The sequence below is a fragment of the Helicoverpa zea genome, chromosome 9, assembly GCF_022581195.2.
Source record: "Helicoverpa zea isolate HzStark_Cry1AcR chromosome 9, ilHelZeax1.1, whole genome shotgun sequence".
Lineage (NCBI taxonomy): Eukaryota > Metazoa > Arthropoda > Insecta > Lepidoptera > Noctuidae > Helicoverpa > Helicoverpa zea.
The window spans coordinates 13371820-13389314 of NC_061460.1; the positions used below are offsets into that span (position 1 = coordinate 13371820).

General features: G+C 39.3%; 4 protein-coding genes across 4 annotated transcripts; 2 read left to right on the forward strand and 2 right to left on the reverse strand.

Annotated features, from left to right (window-relative positions):
* Positions 1–183: 183 nt before the first annotated feature.
* Positions 184–5932, reverse strand: LOC124633163 (EKC/KEOPS complex subunit Tprkb-like). Its single transcript, XM_047168299.1, has 2 exons — positions 5708–5932; positions 184–747 (listed from the first exon to the last, which is right to left on the reverse strand). Exon 2 carries the CDS (start codon positions 738–740, stop codon positions 207–209), a length of 534 nt encoding a protein of 177 aa, XP_047024255.1. The 5' UTR covers positions 741–747; positions 5708–5932; the 3' UTR covers positions 184–206.
* A 36-nt stretch (positions 5933–5968) lies between these two features.
* Positions 5969–7791, forward strand: LOC124633160 (enoyl-CoA hydratase domain-containing protein 2, mitochondrial). The gene is made up of 3 exons (XM_047168296.1): positions 5969–6550; positions 6924–7259; positions 7354–7791. Exons 1-3 carry the CDS (start codon positions 6259–6261, stop codon positions 7617–7619), a joined length of 894 nt encoding a protein of 297 aa, XP_047024252.1. The 5' UTR covers positions 5969–6258; the 3' UTR covers positions 7620–7791.
* Positions 7792–8057: 266 nt separating this feature from the next.
* LOC124633161 (phosphomannomutase) lies at positions 8058–8862 on the reverse strand. Its single transcript, XM_047168297.1, has one exon. It carries the CDS (start codon positions 8860–8862, stop codon positions 8113–8115), a length of 750 nt encoding a protein of 249 aa, XP_047024253.1. The 3' UTR covers positions 8058–8112.
* Positions 8863–9033: 171 nt separating this feature from the next.
* Positions 9034–16116, forward strand: LOC124633157 (N-sulphoglucosamine sulphohydrolase). Its single transcript, XM_047168292.1, has 10 exons — positions 9034–9165; positions 13133–13262; positions 13782–13918; positions 13993–14149; positions 14217–14391; positions 14481–14544; positions 14625–14936; positions 15021–15193; positions 15299–15428; positions 15515–16116. Exons 1-10 carry the CDS (start codon positions 9057–9059, stop codon positions 15679–15681), a joined length of 1554 nt encoding a protein of 517 aa, XP_047024248.1. The 5' UTR covers positions 9034–9056; the 3' UTR covers positions 15682–16116.
* The last annotated feature ends 1379 nt before the right edge of the window (positions 16117–17495 follow it).

The following is a 17495-nucleotide window of genomic DNA, read 5'->3' on the forward strand; positions in this document are numbered from 1 at the left end:
TTGGGATATTCAAACTAATCAAACTTCAAATGTGTGAATATCTTAGGTAGATTAGGTATGGAAACGAATTCCCCTGTTACTGTTACTGCCTTTTTTATGGTCCCACTACTGGGCACAGGCCTCCTCTCACACACATTCCTCAATACACAGGGTATTATAAAACAGTTATAAATCAAACCTGTATTCAGTGGTAAAACTTTATTTAATCAGTGAGTCACAAAATTTTTAGTGACCATTCTGCTGACAATAACATCTGTTAAATCTTGATGTGTTGGTATGTCTTTCAACTTGTAAATATTCTTCAGATTCTTCAAGCATGTAAATCCTTTCAAGTCACTCATAGGCAACATTTCACCTTCAATTTGTGGTAAAATGTCTTTACTAGCATCCGATTGATCAGTGACTAAAAAACAAATTAACAGGTTTGGATCCTTCTCTATCCCAAACCTTGTCAGACTCTGAGTAATGTTCCTTGTCAGTGACAAATTGTACAATATTTCAGAAAATACTGTTTTAGTCACTAAGGCTCCTTGCTTTTCAGATAAAACAGCCCTATTAGCTGCTACAGCTACCTGGAACGGCTCTATGATCAAATTAGGCTTTATGGCAGCACAGTTCCAAACACCCTGAATTATATTACTTCTAATAACCTCCAAATTTTGAATATTTTGGAATAGATACATCTTCAGTAAAGTATTTGTTTCTGGATCTAATTCAACAACATACGGCTTGGGCTCCATTTTTTATCTGGAATTAGAGACAAATATCACTTTAAATATTTTATCTAATAATGCTTTTTTTCACACATGAAAGTGAAAATGCAATAAGCCAATAAGAATGCTGTTATTCTTTCTAATGTCAGAGGAAGTTTATTTACATTATGTTAGGATTGTGTTATCATTTATTTTCTATACTTATTATCGTTTATTGTTAGGATGAACTTGTATAGTAGTAAATACTTTATTCTTCTACAACCACATTAAAATATCACCGTATTAATAAGTTATTATTGTATGTACAACCTCTTTGGTTAGGTATGTACATAGCCGAAAAATTGATAGAAGTGTGTTAAAAAAAAATGAAATGTTGTTGTTGTAAAAAGCTTGTTATGTGTGAATTTATAAATTAAATATATAATTGGACTCTCTTGAAGACTTTAAGACTTTTAGTATCCATTTGACGTCGGAGGATTTTTATTCCACAAATTACGCATCTGCATTAGGTTACGGGCCAGCGGAAAATCTTTCCCGTCAATATGGAAAATTTTACTACTAAAATTCAAATCGGTCAGCTCAAAGGCAGTGAAAATTGGGCTACATGGAAGTATAAAGTTTCCGTCATGTTGCGTGGCACAGAAGGCGCCATGGAGGCAGCAGAAGGAAAGCTTCGGAAGCCGATTTTAGGAACAGGCGATGGTGCAGTGATGGCCTATAACTCAGAGTTATTGAAGTATAGGAAGGCAGACAGCAACGCCCTGCTCATAATGACCAGTAACATGACCGAAGAGACGCTGATGAAAGTCATGAGGTTCGAGACAGCACAGGAAGTCTGGGAGGAACTTCATAGATTATTTGATGGACAGTCCGAAGATCGCGCATACACGTTATGCATGCAGTTTTTCAGCTATAAAAATAGTTCAGAGGATGTGTCGACAATGATGTCAAAACTGAAGAACATCTGGAACAATTTGAATGCTGAAATTTTGAAGACTGATCCCAATATGAAGTTACCAGATATGTTTTTGATTTGTAAAATTTTGGATTCCCTCGACGACAAATTTTTTAACTTCAAATCCAGCTGGATGCTGTTGAACAAACAGGAGAGGACCATAGACACACTAACAGCACAACTCTGTGGGTACGAGAGGGCACTTAGTAATCATAATGAAGAGACTGAAGAAGTGCTCGCCTCTACCTCTAAGCCGCAGCTAAAAATAAAATCCAGAGACGAGAATTTGAGGTGTAGGTACTGTTCACAAAAGGGACACCGCATCAAGAACTGCAAGCAGTGGATCCAAGATGGCAGACCGAAGAAACCACCTTCACAGTCTACGTCGACGAAGCAGCAAGTGCAGAATATTACGCTAATGATATATACTTGCTCAGAGGATAAAGATGCAGAACATTGGTATGTGGACAATGGTGCCACAACTCACGTAACCAATAGGGAAGATATATTCATAAATTATGAGGACTTTGGGTCGAACCACACCGTAACGACGGCAGACGGCACCGTAGTTCCTGCAAAAGGGAAAGGGTCTGTGGTGGTTGAAACAAATGTTAACGGCAAAATTATGAAGCTTACCCTAAGTGATGTCTGGTACGTGCCTAAACTAACGAAAAATCTGCTATCTATGCTAGCTGCACAGGACAAACTGCGAAACAGTACATTTATTTCCACAACTAAAGAGTGCAGATTGGAATTAAATGGTCAGGTTATTGCAGTAGGTAACAGGGAACATAATGGTGGACTGTATAAGTTACAGATGAAGACAGTTCTACCGAGTAAACCTGTACAAATTAATGCTGTTGATCCATCATGCTTACTCCAGCTATATCATGAGAGGTTTGGTCACCAGAACAAGAAGTACATTAAAGATCTTGTTAAGAGGGAACTGGGGATTAATCTAAATCTAGAGAGTGATATACAGTGCGAAGGATGCATCTATGGTAAAGCACAGCGACTGAAGTTTGGCAAGAGAGAAAGAGCTAATATGCCTGGAGAGCTGGTACACGCTGATATATGCGGACCATTCCCGGAGAGCTATGGCAAACATCTCTATTTTGTTCTTTTTAAGGATGATTACTCCGCGTTTCGTCACGTTTTCTTCATTCGCAACAAAAGTGAAGTAAAGGACAAGCTTAGTCAATTCTTAAAAGAAGCTAAAAACGCTGGACATACAGTTAGAACATTATTGAGCGATAATGGTGGAGAGTTCGACAATAAAGCTGTTCGAGATATTCTTCACAAGCAGGGAATAATCCAGCGACTCACGATGCCATACACCCCTGAGCAAAATGGGTGCGCAGAACGAGAAAACAGGACTTTAGTAGAAACCGCTCGATCATACATGCACTCAGGACAGGAGTTTCCACAAGCCTTGTGGGCAGAGCTTATTAATACAGCTGCTTACGTTCTCAATCGCACTGGACCCACTAGGGAAGCAGGGAAAGTACCGTATGAGCTTTGGCATAACAAGAAGCCTAAGATCTCTCACTTGCGTGTAATTGGTAGTGAATGTTACTTCCACATTCCTAAGCAGAAAAGGAAGAAGCTACAGAAGAAAGCTATTAAGGGCAGACTTATTGGATACGATAACGACGATGGGTATCGCATCTGGAATGGAAAAAAGACCGAAAGATCTAGAGATGTCATATTTAGTCCAAGCATCGAATTGAAAATCCCAACTGCATTGCCAAGTCTTCAAGAAGAAATGAATTTACCACCAATTAATGAACCAAGTAGCAGTGAGACAGAGGGAGATTTCGATCTGATAGACACAGAGGGAGTGATCTTATCGGAACATGTTCCAACCCAGATAAGTTCACCAATAAGAGAACCAGAAACTTGTGATAATGAGTCTAATGAACATGCTCTAGAGGGAGAGTATGATACAGCTACCAATGACGAGGCTGTATCAGGAGATCATGTTCATGATGCTTCAGAAGCAGATCAAGCAGAAGAGTTCATTGATGCTCAAGAGGAGATAAGGGAACCTGAAGTTCACAGGTATAATTTGAGAGACAGGTCAACCCTTAGACCTCCACAGCGGATGAAGGATTATATCTGCCTCATTGACTCTGATCATTTTCCTGAGTCTTACGAAGAAGCCTTGGGAAGAGAAGACAGAGATGAGTGGCTGAAGGCATTAAACGCAGAAATGAGATCGCTATTGGAAAACAATGTATGGAGTCTATGTGAACTACCGCCCAACAGAAAAGCACTACCATGTAAATGGATATTCAGAATAAAAAGAAATCCAGATGGTTCTATTGAAAAATATAAGGCGCGGTTAGTTGTAAAAGGCTTTAAACAGAAGAAAGGTTTGGACTATGACCAAACTTTTAGCCCCGTTGCTAGACATGCTACAATTCGAGCACTTTTGAGTGTTAGTGCTCAAGAAAAACTACATATTGTTCAGTTTGATGTAGCCACTGCGTTCCTAAATGGACGATTGACGGAGGACATTTTTATGAAGCAACCAGATGGTTATGGTGATGGTTCCAAGAAAGTGTGTCGTCTAAATCGCAGTCTGTATGGCTTAAAACAAGCACCAAGGTGCTGGAACAGCTGTTTTGAGGACATAGTACTAGAGATGGGCTTCAAACAGAGTGATGGTGATTGTTGTCTCTTCACTAAGAAAATTGGACAGAAGAAAATTCTGATCACTCTGTATGTTGATGACGGTTTAGTCGCTGCTACAGACGCAGAGTTGGCGAATGGCTTTCTAGAAGATCTGAAAAGGAAATTAAAGATCACAGTCAAACCAGCTTCATATTATTTAGGCCTTCAAATTAAGACCGCAAGTGACGGTTCTATAACCATCAATCAAGAAGCATATTTAAAGAAGATATTAGAGCGTTTTGGGATGGTTGACTGCAATCCAGTCTCTACTCCTATAGAGAAAGAAGGTATTCAGTCAGGGAAAGTGGTCCCTGCAGAAGAACAAAAGAAGTTTCCCTATAGAGAAGCAGTCGGCGCCCTCGCTTATTTGATGGTAGGCACTCGTCCCGATATCGCTTATGCGGTGGGAGTAGCCTCTCGTAAGCTAGAAAATCCTACAAAGGAAGACTGGAACACAGTTAAAAGAATATTCCGGTACCTGAAGGGGACAATCTCTCTCGGATTGACATATGGAAGTGAGCCTAAACAGCTAATAGGCTACAGTGATGCTGATCACGGAGGAGACTCTACAACTGGAAGATCAACTACTGGCGTAGTATGTTTGTACGCTGGTGCTGCTGTGTCTTGGCTTAGTCAACGACAAGCCACAGTTGCTATATCCACAACAGAAGCGGAGATAGTGGCTGCTAGTGAAGCTGCTAGAGAACTAGTATGGCTGCAAAGAATTTTTGCAGATATGACAGATCTAGAAGAGATACCTGTCCTTAAAGTGGATAATGAGGCCGCTATAAGATTAGCTCACAACCCAGAATTCCATAAGAGGACAAAACACATCCGTACTAGACACTTCTTTGTGAGAGAAATGGTGCAAGAAGGAACTCTAACTGTTGTGAAGACAACTTCAACAGATCAGCTGGCTGATGTGTTTACCAAGGCAGTTCCCAGACCTCGGCTCGTGGATTTGCGAGAAAGGATTGGGATGCATTAGGCATCCGAATACTTCTCATCAATTAGGGAAAGTATTATTGTATGTACAACCTCTTTGGTTAGGTATGTACATAGCCGAAAAATTGATAGAAGTGTGTTAAAAAAAAAATGAAATGTTGTTGTTGTAAAAAGCTTGTTATGTGTGAATTTATAAATTAAATATATAATTGGACTCTCTTGAAGACTTTAAGACTTTTAGTATCCATTTGACGTCGGAGGATTTTTATTCCACAAATTACGCATCTGCATTATAAGTTACTCTATGAATATGGCATACCAACAGGCGACAGGAGTTGATCTTATATCTTTAAAAGTTTATTAATATAATATCATTTTAAATGTTTTTACTAGTTAGAGTTAGGATTGTTTATTGTACCTTACCAAATTATTGCACGTAACCACGTAACGCAGCAATGTAAAAGTGCTTTACACTAAAGTAGTATTCAATAAGCTATTTAAAGGTCAGTTGCAGCTCCATAATTATTTATTTCTAACTAGACAAATTATGATGAAAGCGAAGCAGTAAGCAGGCAGACTACTGAAACTAGACAGCGGCATGCAGGTAGACAGCTGACTACTTTGACACTGACGCTTGCTTGACGTTAACTAACTGGATGCTTCCGCCATATGAATATAACAAACAGCCACCTTTTTGGTTCTTGGTTTTGTTATTGACAGGTACAACGAGAAGTATGCTTGTATTGGAACGTAGGTTTGGAATATTTATTTTTAATTTCTTGTTTGTGGCTGGCTTCTTTGTAATCAGTAGGTAATGTTTATCTATAATTATGTTTATTTATAGTGATGATAAGATTATTCAAGTGTCAAACAAGTAACATACACTCCGTATAATGTGATATAATTGCGTAGGTCTAGGTAGTAAGAAGATAACAGTCTAAAGGTTTGGTCGAGTATCGCCAATATAAAATGTTGATTCCAAGGCTGTATAAATTCAGTTCAATTATTAGGAATGGGTCGGTGCGTTTTTTAGCAACTCAGACACAGCAATGTAATGAGAATGTGAGTCCTGTGGTATACGAAAAGTTGTTAGGTACCGACAGAGGCATCGCGCTGTACGGACTCAACAGCCCCAAAGACCGCAACGCCCTGGGCTTTGACATGATTGAAGCTATGAGGGAAGTCAACCAGTTAATCAGAGAGGACACCAAAGTGTCAGTTGTTATACTGCACAGCATGGTGCCTGGCATATTCTGTGCGGGTAAGACACAAACTGCTTCTTTCAATTTATTGCCAGAAGTACAAACTATAACTATAAATCTTTATTTCTCTTTAATTACAGTGTTAAGTCATTCAGAATTTATGTAAAATTCAATAATTTAATATACTTTATGATGGCAACCTGTCAAGATAATATTGTTTATCAATCAAATTTCAAGTGCATATTTACATACAATGGATATGTTAATTTTAGATAGGCGAGTTGAATAATAATTTAATTCAGTAGTATTGTAAACCATGTAAACTTTATGTAATGCTTAGAAGGAAGACAAAAATTACCATGTTGTATAGAGGACTATACAATATAAAATTCCAAAAGACTGTCTGAAAGTCACACAATTATTAATTTTCAGGAGCAAACTTGAAAGAGCGCTTTAAGATGGCAGATGATGAAGTTGCAAACTTTGTCAAAGGCCTTAGAGGTACATTTATAGAGATAGAAGATTTGCCAATGCCAACAATAGCAGCTATAGAGGGTGTGGCAGTTGGCGGAGGTCTAGAGCTGGCCCTAGCATGCGACATAAGAGTAGTGTCTGAAACAGCAAAGTTGGGACTTGTAGAGACAGGACGTGGTCTCATCCCAGGTGCTGGAGGCACCCAAAGACTGCCAAGAGCCGTCAACATCAATATTGCTAAAGAACTAATATATACTTCAAGAATTGTGAGTGGAAATGAAGCTAAAGAGTTAGGTGAGTATTATTTGTTACATCACTGACACAAGATCCTCCCTGATCCCTTGAGATTTTGTTTTTTTTTTTCACAATGTACTGTACTTGTTTACAGGATTGGTTAACCATGTAGTTCCTCAAAACAACTCAAAGAATGCAGCTCTAGAAAAGGCTCTGTCCCTGGCACGGGAGATTGCACTCAATGCACCTATTGCCTTGCGTTGTGCCAAGCAAGCTATCAATGAGGGCATACAGCTCAGCATCAAGGACGGCTATGAAGTGGAACAGAAGTGTTATGAGATAAACATTCCTACTAAAGACAGACAGGAGGGCATGATCTCTTTTATGGAGAAGAGGAAACCCATCTATGAAGGCCACTAAAGCTCATTAATTAGAATAGGTGAAGGCATATCTGATTTATAAATAAGTGTTATTTCATTTTATAAATGATGATTTTTACCACAGAGCATATTTTTGTATGACTATTTTAATATGCAAAGCATTGATATATCTTTTTATAATTTACATTACTTATTAAATTGTTGAAAATTAATATCTTATATTTTATTGTATACTATACCCAATATTGAAAGATTGGGAAATAGAGGGCTAGTTTTTATGTTATTTAATTATGGTTGATTATTATCTCTTCTATTTATCATTATTATTTATTTATGAAATTAAATTTTCATTCATCATTTAATATACAGAATACCCTATCACACTTTTATCTAGAAGGTTATCAGTTGCAACAACTGAACAACATTACTGTGTAATGCTTGTTCCCTCTGTTTGCAATAATTAGTTAAACAAATTAAATAAAAGAAATATTGATTTAATAGTCATTTACAATATAATACAGTTTTGAGAAGTTTTAAACATTCAAACATTTTACTATTTGTTCTTTGGTGTCCTCGGGGGAGATCACTTTGTGCCCGATTGTCCTAGAGTCATTGTAGATCTCATAGTCATTACCACCTGGCATAGTTTTATCCCCAAAGAAATGAATTTCTTCAAAGTTTTGATCTGCAACATGTTTGAGACAGTAGGTCTTATCCCACCCAGTGGGGAATACATCAACACTGATCTGCCCACCAAGAGCAAATGTTAAACCAGAATCCTTAAACTCACTTTTCAATGCATCTACAAACTGTTGTCTTATTGAATGTACAGAGTCATATTTAACAAACTCATCTCTCTCTGCCTGGCTGCAGGACCGCCCCACTGGGCAGATGTTGATCATACTAGATCGAAACTCTACGAAATTGCCCCTCTTAGATGGTAATTCAATCTTGGACATATAGCCCAGTGAAAAATTGATAACTCTCTGTAACAACTTCTCCCCTAGATGGCCGACAATACTTTCCGAACTGATCAGCTTGCCGCCGCGATACTGCACCACACCATTTTCACAGAATACATAATCGAACTTCGCAGCAACTTCAGCTCCATCCATCTGTTCAGCTATTTTGACATAATCGGATCCACTAACGAGCCCTACGGCTACTTTAGATTTCACCTTCTCCAATAAGAAATTCTTTAATTCTTCCGAGATCACCTGTCGCGGCTGGGTGAGGGTGCCGTCTACATCAAATAGATACAATATCGACTTCCGGCTAGCCATGATTTTTAATTATTGGCTGAATTAGTTGGCAAGTTCTTCTGGTCAATTTGAATTTTGGAGGCAAAGTGAGGCTTGTCGTGAACTCGCTAAGTAGGGCACCGCACCGGCGACCGCAAAGCGCCAACACTTCACTGAGTGGGACACGTCAAATATCTGTCTTAAGCGGCTTGTTTGTTATCAACCGGCCGATCGACATGGCGTGCGCCCTGGGCTCTGTTTACACACTGTTATTGTGGCTCTTTGTCACTCAAAGCGTATTATCAGATAAGCCTGCTACATCGGCAAATGTTCTTATACTGTTCGGTGAGTACTTCAAGTCCATAATATTGATAATTCTTGTCAACATTCCATTGGTTGACAGAATATTTACGTCATACGGTATTTGGCTACGTGTCCACTAAACTGTTGATAAATACAAATTATATGAGTTGATAATACTGTAATATAGCAATGCATGATAATTTGTTTTAATTATTTTAAAGATAAAGATATTTTATTTGTACTCATAGTGTTGTCCCATGTCTTTAGTTTTTTTATCAATTTTATTTTTAGAGGCTGTGGCCTATCCTGTCATAGAGTAGAGGGTTGTTTCACCGTAGACGCATTTTATACCTAAAGAAATACTACTTTCTACCATATCATTTAATTTTTTTCACCTTCATTGAATGATTTTTAACTTTCTCCCAGCCTAGAATTTGACCCTTAGCTTCGCCACTATTATCTACATATTTACTTTACTCTTTGGCCACTATCCAGTATAGTTTCAATGTTTTTCAAAATCACGGTGAATTCGCAATGCATTTTGCTATTATCATGACCACAGATTACTAAATAGTTACTACGACTAGTGATGGGCGTTGAATCAACGTTGATGTCACTTCAACGGGATTAACGTTGACCGTTAACAAATCAACGCGTTGAATCCGTCAACGAATAAAAATGACAACGACGTTTATGAATTCAACTAGGTTGACGAACGAAACGAGAAACTGAACCCAAACGTTTTATTATTTTCAACGTCAACTCTCGCTACGACGCTATAGTCATGACATAATAATTTGAACTTAAATAAGCAGCTCTAAATAGCAAATTATTTAGTCAGATCTAGAGCCTGAAAAAAGTATGAAGGGAAGATCTGAGATCATCTAGAAAGTTATCAAAAAATGATATCCAATTTCATTAAGTAAACTGCAACAAAATGTTCGTAAATTAACATTGCGTTACACTTTCGATGCCCAGCACCCGGGATTCGAGTCGAACCATAGTTCATTCCTTATGCCCGCAACCCGAATACCGAGTCGTCGCTATGCGTAGCTATAGATGCATGTGCTCATGCCCAGGACCCGAATAGCGAGTCCATAGCTAAGTAAGCTGTAAGGGTTGTCAAAAGTAAATAAATGAAATCAATTGAAAAAACATCGCTTTAGTTTATAACGGATTAGAAAACGTAAATCACTTCATCAATGTTATATGCCATCATTTCAGTTCACAGTAAGACACTTAACGCACAACCGATTTGCAGGCTTAAATCAAATCCAGTAAACAGTGCCTAGGTTTCAAACGTAAGGCAATCGAAGTCCAGGGGCCCGATTCTCCTAATTTTACTTAAGCAACATACGATTCACGTTCGACTCGATTCGACTGATATCCAATCCCGACTCGATTACGATTGAAACGTATGTGGCATTCCGCTATTTTTTCTTTGAAATAAACGTTTTTATCCTTTTCTGTCATTCAATAATGAATCATTTTGTCTGCAAATGATTTACGATTGCAAAATGATTGTACAGCAAACTACCGTATTGACCAAAATCACCAAAATAGCAGACCAATCGCACACCAATCAAATGTCAATCGAATACGATTGGTCTTTTATTAGTAGCAGAATGCCTGATATGGTTAAAACTGCTATTGCGATCATATTGCGATTAGATTTCTATTCGATTTTGACATTATTAACTTAGGAGAATCGGGCCCCAGTAGGAAAGCCAATAGTCAAACACAAAAGTAATAACACAGAAGTCCGGTAGAAAAGCCAATAGTCGATCACAGACAAACGTAACACGGGAGAGAGTATTCGATATAGGTTTAGCCGGAAGTGCAAACAGATACCGAATGAGCTTAAATTATTTTGTAAATACGTACCTACTTTTAGCAGCAAAGAAGGGTTAAGTTTTTACCTGAGTAAGACCTTTAATCGTTTGCCGAAAACTTTTTTTAAAGTTAAAACAAAAGTGCATCTATCGCCTTTTGTGCTGTTGGAGCTGTTGCTCTTGTCTTGATGTATTGATAATCTTGATGGAGTAACACTTGATAAATAAAACTTGATGATTTGCAGAAAATAACGTAATTTAATTTAAACCCAAACTTTATATTAAAATAACTTGAGTGCACACTTGTACGGTCAATTGAGAACTGTCTGCTAAGTAAAATGTAGGTAATGTTTTTGCAATATGTATAAAAATGCAATTCAACAAAATTATGTACTTTGTACATTCTTCCCAGGGGGAGATGAGGAGGCTGTGGCGCACAAGCCAAATTAATAAAAATATGTTCACATGACAAATGATAAAAATTAAAAATAATAACTAATAAATAACGAGATTTATGGTTCTTTATCTCTGGCCCGTAAAATGACAAACAAAGCGCGTCGGCATGTTTTTTGAGATTACGAGTATTTAAACTAAAAACTAGATACTTATTTTCTTTGTTATCCTATGCAGGTGTTAAAACAAAGCACGTCGGCGTTGTATTGATTAAAAAAAAAGCTTACAGAAACATGTAGATAAATCATATTAAGTAAATCTGTTCTAACATAATGTACGTTAAAATTAAAAAAAATAGTCTCTTTAACAACATAATAAATTAAATAACAAGACGGGATTTATTTTCTTTATTCTGATCAAAAATGCACAATAATTATATTCTAGTAAATCATTTTGGGTAGCCCTACGCTCGGTGGGCGGGGCTTAAGTGAACCCGGACGCCGGGTTTTCGGGCATAAGGGTCCCGTTCCGATACAATTGCGCTGTTGGACTCGAATACTCGGTTGTTATGTAATTATGCAAAATATTTTTGGGCATGTGGATAGGAATTGCATAGGTGAGCTGGGCAGCGAAAGTGTTAATACGTTAATGAAAACGTTTTGGCGTTTATCGTTGACGCTGGCGTGTATCGTTGATGCAAGTTGACGTTTGTAACACGTAGTTAACGTGACGAAATTAACTAGTTAATCAACTAGTTGACAAACGGAAATCAACGTTAACGTTTCGTTGACGGAAAAACCTTCAACGTCCCATCGCTAACTACGACGCATACGACGCGACATGACAATCTATGTAATGAAAAGTCTGAAAAGTATAAAGCCATAGACGATGTTCGTCACACGCGCGAAGGTTTTAAAAAGGCGAATTTTATCATGATTTCATCAAGAACATTTTAGGGGTGGATCAGGCGGATCAAATAATGTAGTAAATAGGAATGTAATCAATAGAAAAAAACTGGCCACGAAGGGTTCCGTACGAGATAAAAATCACGTTTGTAGTATGGGAGCCCCCCCCCCCCAAATATTAATTTTATTCTAGTTTTCAGTATTTGTTCTTATAGCGGCAACAGAAATACATCATCTGTGAAAATTTCAACTCTCTAACTATCACGGTTCATGAGATACAGCCTGGTGACAGACGGACGGACAGAGGAGCGAGAACAATAGGGTCCCGTTTTACCCATTGGGTACGGAACCCTCAAAAGCTTTTGGCGGGTACATTTATTCAACATAGATAAAAATTTCTCAAGTATGAAATTAATTAAATTCAGGTGAATGAAGGAATACTTATAGAGAGAGTAGGTACCTAAGGGCGTAACAAAGGGGTAGATACATTGGAGTCGTAATCAGGGATCGTCGTCATAAGGGAGTATATGGGGGAATACGGGTAGTACCTACATGGGTTTATTATGCAAGGAAGACTAGGCACATAACGGAGTAAACTGTACCTACACAGGCGTAGTAGGCAGAAGGGAATTCATAATGGAGTTCTTCTAAGGAACTCTTCCTTAATATATAGGTAGGTAGTACCTTAGGTAACTGGCCCGGGTGACTGGTTAGAGGAGGTCAAATAGGCAGTCGCTCCTTGTACCGGTACCTACTCAGACTGGAAGCCGACCCCAACATGGTTGACGTGTAGTAAAATAAATTTCAAAATCATTTCAGTAGATCTAGGGATTATCCTAGGAAACGACACAACACACGAACTTTACAACAATTTTTCAGCGGACGACGGCGGATTCGAGCTCGGCTCGTACTTGAACAAGATATGCCAGACTCCGAACATCGACGCGCTCGCCAAGCGCGGCCTGCTGTTCAACAATGCCTTCACTTCAGTCAGCAGTTGCTCGCCAAGGTACTTTTTGTCTGAGCTGACAAACTTATTACCTACTTGCTTATTTACAGAGTCGGGTATAGTTATCGGCACGGATAATGAGCTCTCGGCGGAAGAGTGGTGATCGCTTTGCGCACCGTATACTTATGGCAATAAACCAATAAATCACTTCTGCGCAGGTGAAGGTCAGGGCTCAATATCCTTGCCGATGATTATATTACGTACTAAGTACGTTTGATACCTACTCGTATGTATATTTATTGTTGTTATGGGGACACTTTCGACATAAATACCTAGGTACCTATCGCAGATTGTCACGATAGAAAGAGAACTAGCATAGTTACATTTCTCGTACACAATTATTTGGTTCACTAGCTGTTCCCTATAGTTTCACCTGTGTTCCAAGTAAACCTCTACGTTTTACTGATGTTTCTTAACTATTCATCTTTATTTTACTAACCTAGTGTTATGTTTTTAAAAACTCCGTTTGATAGATTTCGTGCATGTATCAGCATTTTCACGTTGATATGTGAATTACAGCCGCGCGGCGCTGCTGACGGGCACGCCGAGCCACCAGAACGGCATGTACGGCCTGCACCGCACCGTGCACCACTTCAACTCCTTCGACACCGTCGCCAGCCTGCCCAACCTGCTGCGCGAGCACAACGTCATGACTGGTCAGACATTCGTTACCTACAACAATGTACTTAGCAATGCTTAGTCGTGTTAAAAAAATGCGGTTACCTGTCAGGTATCATCGGCAAGAAGGACGTGGGTCCGGCGGCGCAGTTCAAGTTCGACTACGAGCAGACGGAGGAGAACAACCACGTGAACCAGGTGGGGCGCAACATCACGCACATCAAGCTGCTCACTCGCGAGTTCCTCGCCGCGGCTAACCGGGACAACAAGTAAGGATACCATACTTTATTGTTGTGTGATGGGAGCTTACACGAATTCAACTGAAAACTGTTCCAGACCATTCCTCCTGTACGTGAGCTTCCACGACCCGCACCGGTGCGGTCACACCGACCCTCAGTTCGGTCCGTTCTGCGAGCGGTTCGGTTCCGGCGAGGAGGGCATGGGGCTCATCCCCGACTGGCATCCCATATACTACCAGTGGCAGCAAGTGGAACTACCATACTTTGTGCAGGTAATGAGCGAATAAACACGATGGGAACATGAGAATACTTAAGCATATTTAAGTAAGAAAACGGCTGATATTTTTTTATACGTGTTCAGGATACTGAAGCAGCTAGAAGGGATATCGCAGCGCAATACACGACAATGTCGCGTCTTGATCAAGGTATGGCAATGGTTATTGTGACATGCCAAACCTAAAGTAGGTAGATATTCAATGGAAAATTAACTTATAATTATTTCCAGGCGTGGGGCTGGTACTTAAAGAATTAGAGGCAGCAGGGCATTTGGACGACACCCTGGTCATATACACATCTGACAACGGCATCCCTTTCCCGTCGGGCCGCACTAACTTCTATGACCCGGGTCTCCGCGAGCCGATGATCATCGCGTCTCCGAAGCCTGACGCGAGGAGGAATGAAGCATCCTACGCCATGGTCAGCCTGCTCGACGTCATGTCTACTGTTCTTGACTGGTTTAAAATTCCATTTGGAGAAGAAAGCAACGATATAATACAATCGGATAAACCAAAAAGCTTGCTTCCTATTTTACAAAAAGGTAACTATTGGGGATAAAAATTTGACACATTGAAGTCTTTTAAAATAACTTAACCGGTTTCCGCTTTGCTTTTGCTTATTCCAGAACCACCGTACTCAGAAGAAGACGCAGTGTTCGCGTCTCAAACTCACCACGAGGTCACAATGTACTACCCGATGAGAGCGGTGCGCACGCGCCGGTACAAACTCATACACAACCTCAACTTTGGGATGCCCTTCCCCATCGACCAGGATCTATATGTCTCGCCCACGTTCCAGGTACCTACGTCCCTTAGTGAAGTTATATCCGCAGTAATGTATATATTTGTAACATCAATGCTGCAACACTACAATTTTCAACATCCATTTTGTTAATAACCTCAGGACCTGCTGAACCGTACGCGCAGCAAGCAGTCGTTACCGTGGTACAAGACTCTGGAACAGTACTACTACCGGCCGCAGTGGGAGCTGTACGACATCCGCGCCGACCCTGGCGAGACTAGAAACTTGCACGGTAACGCTTGGTTTTTTTTTTCTTTGTTTTTGTATAACAAGTCGGAAAGGTGAGTCGAGTGAGAGAGTGAGTGCGTCCTTGTGCAGGCAAGCCGTCGCTGGCGGGCGTGGAGGCGGCGCTGGCGGCGCGGCTGGCGCGCTGGCAGCGCGACACGGCCGACCCCTGGCGCTGCGCCCCGCAAGCCGTGCTGGAGCCGGGCGGCGCCGCCGAGTGCCGCGACCTCGACAACGGCCTGGCGCGCCACCTGCGGTAACTACTCGCGCTACAACCGACTGTTAGTAGTCATCAAATACAGTTATAGCAAGACTACTTTATTTGAAATGTCGTAATAAAGACTGTAATTTACAGAATACTGTGAGCAGCTCTCTATTTAACGTGTTAATGTTACCTTAGTCATCAGTTGTTAATGCCTAGACTGCCTCTTGCTTGCCGAATGTATCAAATACAACCTCATGGAACTGTTAGAAAGAATGAGAAGAACAATATATTCTATATTTAAGAGATTTGTTGTCTGTTTGAGTATTTAATTCACTCATATGTACTAGTACAATTTTACATAAATAGACTTTATTTATCCTCTATACACAATGTTTACTTGATTGGTGCTAGTTATAATAATAGTGCATATCACAAAATGTTACAATTTAAATACTTTAAGATTTAAACTTAAATAAAATCATAATACATATATAATTTTATTTTATTTCAAATTTAATAATACTTAAATCATAATTTTAATACATTATGTTAACAATGAATGGTATCATCATAATAACATGAATCAGGTGGATAATACTTTTGGTAATGGTAACTATAAAACTGATAGTTGATAAGATTCAACCTTATTGCTTTAGTGATGAGAGTGATCAACCGCCAGTGTTGACATCTAGCAAATGTTGGTACACCATCATATAACAAGCTTTCAGCTGCCTACACTCTACTCTACACTAGATTTGATTTTTCAGTCAATTGGTTTATCATATTCATATTAAATTGTGCATTGTTAACAAAATTCATCATCCTCCGAGCCTTTTTCTCAATCATGTTGGGGTCGGCTTCCAGTCTAACCGGATTCAGCTGAGTACCAGTGCTTTACAAGAAGCGACTGCCTATCTGACCTCCTCAACCCAGTTATCTGGGCAACCTGATACCCCTTGGTTAGACTGGTGTCAGACTTACTGGCTTCTGACTACCCGTAACGACTGCCAAGGATGTTCAATGATAGCCGGGACCTACAGTTTAACGTGCCATCCGAAACACAGCCTATCGTGTCTATGATATACTTAGAAAGTACATACAAACTTAGAACAGTTGCATTGGTACTTACCCGACCTGGGATCGAACCCGCGCCCCCATAATTGAGAGGTTGGTCCTTTACCCACTAGACCACCACGACTTTGTTAACAAAATTAAAAGTATGTAAATAGCTAACTTAAAATAAACGTTACTGATAAGATTAGGTGCAACATAACAGGAGTGAATGCAGGTAAATACACACAGATTCCTCTTTCCTATTCCTTGACAGTACAACTTCTAGTCCTTTCAACAAAATGCTGAGTACATCTTCACAGTTAACAATAATTCAAATTAACTTATACTATAAGAAAATCTTAAACCTAACAGAAAATAACAAATGGGTACAGTTTTACTCTCCCGATGCATGACGCAACTAGTTAACAATGAATTCATACAAATGTAAAGCTCTTCAGTGTATAAATCTACTTAATAGTAAAGGGCAAACATATGCAATGAATTTTGCTTCCTACTTACTTAATTTACAACTCAGGTTTATAGGATAGGTGTATTAGATTATAATACTGAAACATTCACAAGTTATACTTACACTAGTATTGCGATTGTTGAGATTCCAATGTTATTTGATGAGTAATCACATTTCTCTGCTATTTGTGATGGAGGCCAATACAATATATACAAGCATATGCAAGTACATATTTTATATCTAATAATTGTGGTGACAGTAGTGTCATAGAGGGGTCTACAGCATACATGATGTATATAGTATACATATATTAGCACCATTCACACACCAGGGAAAACAATATCAGC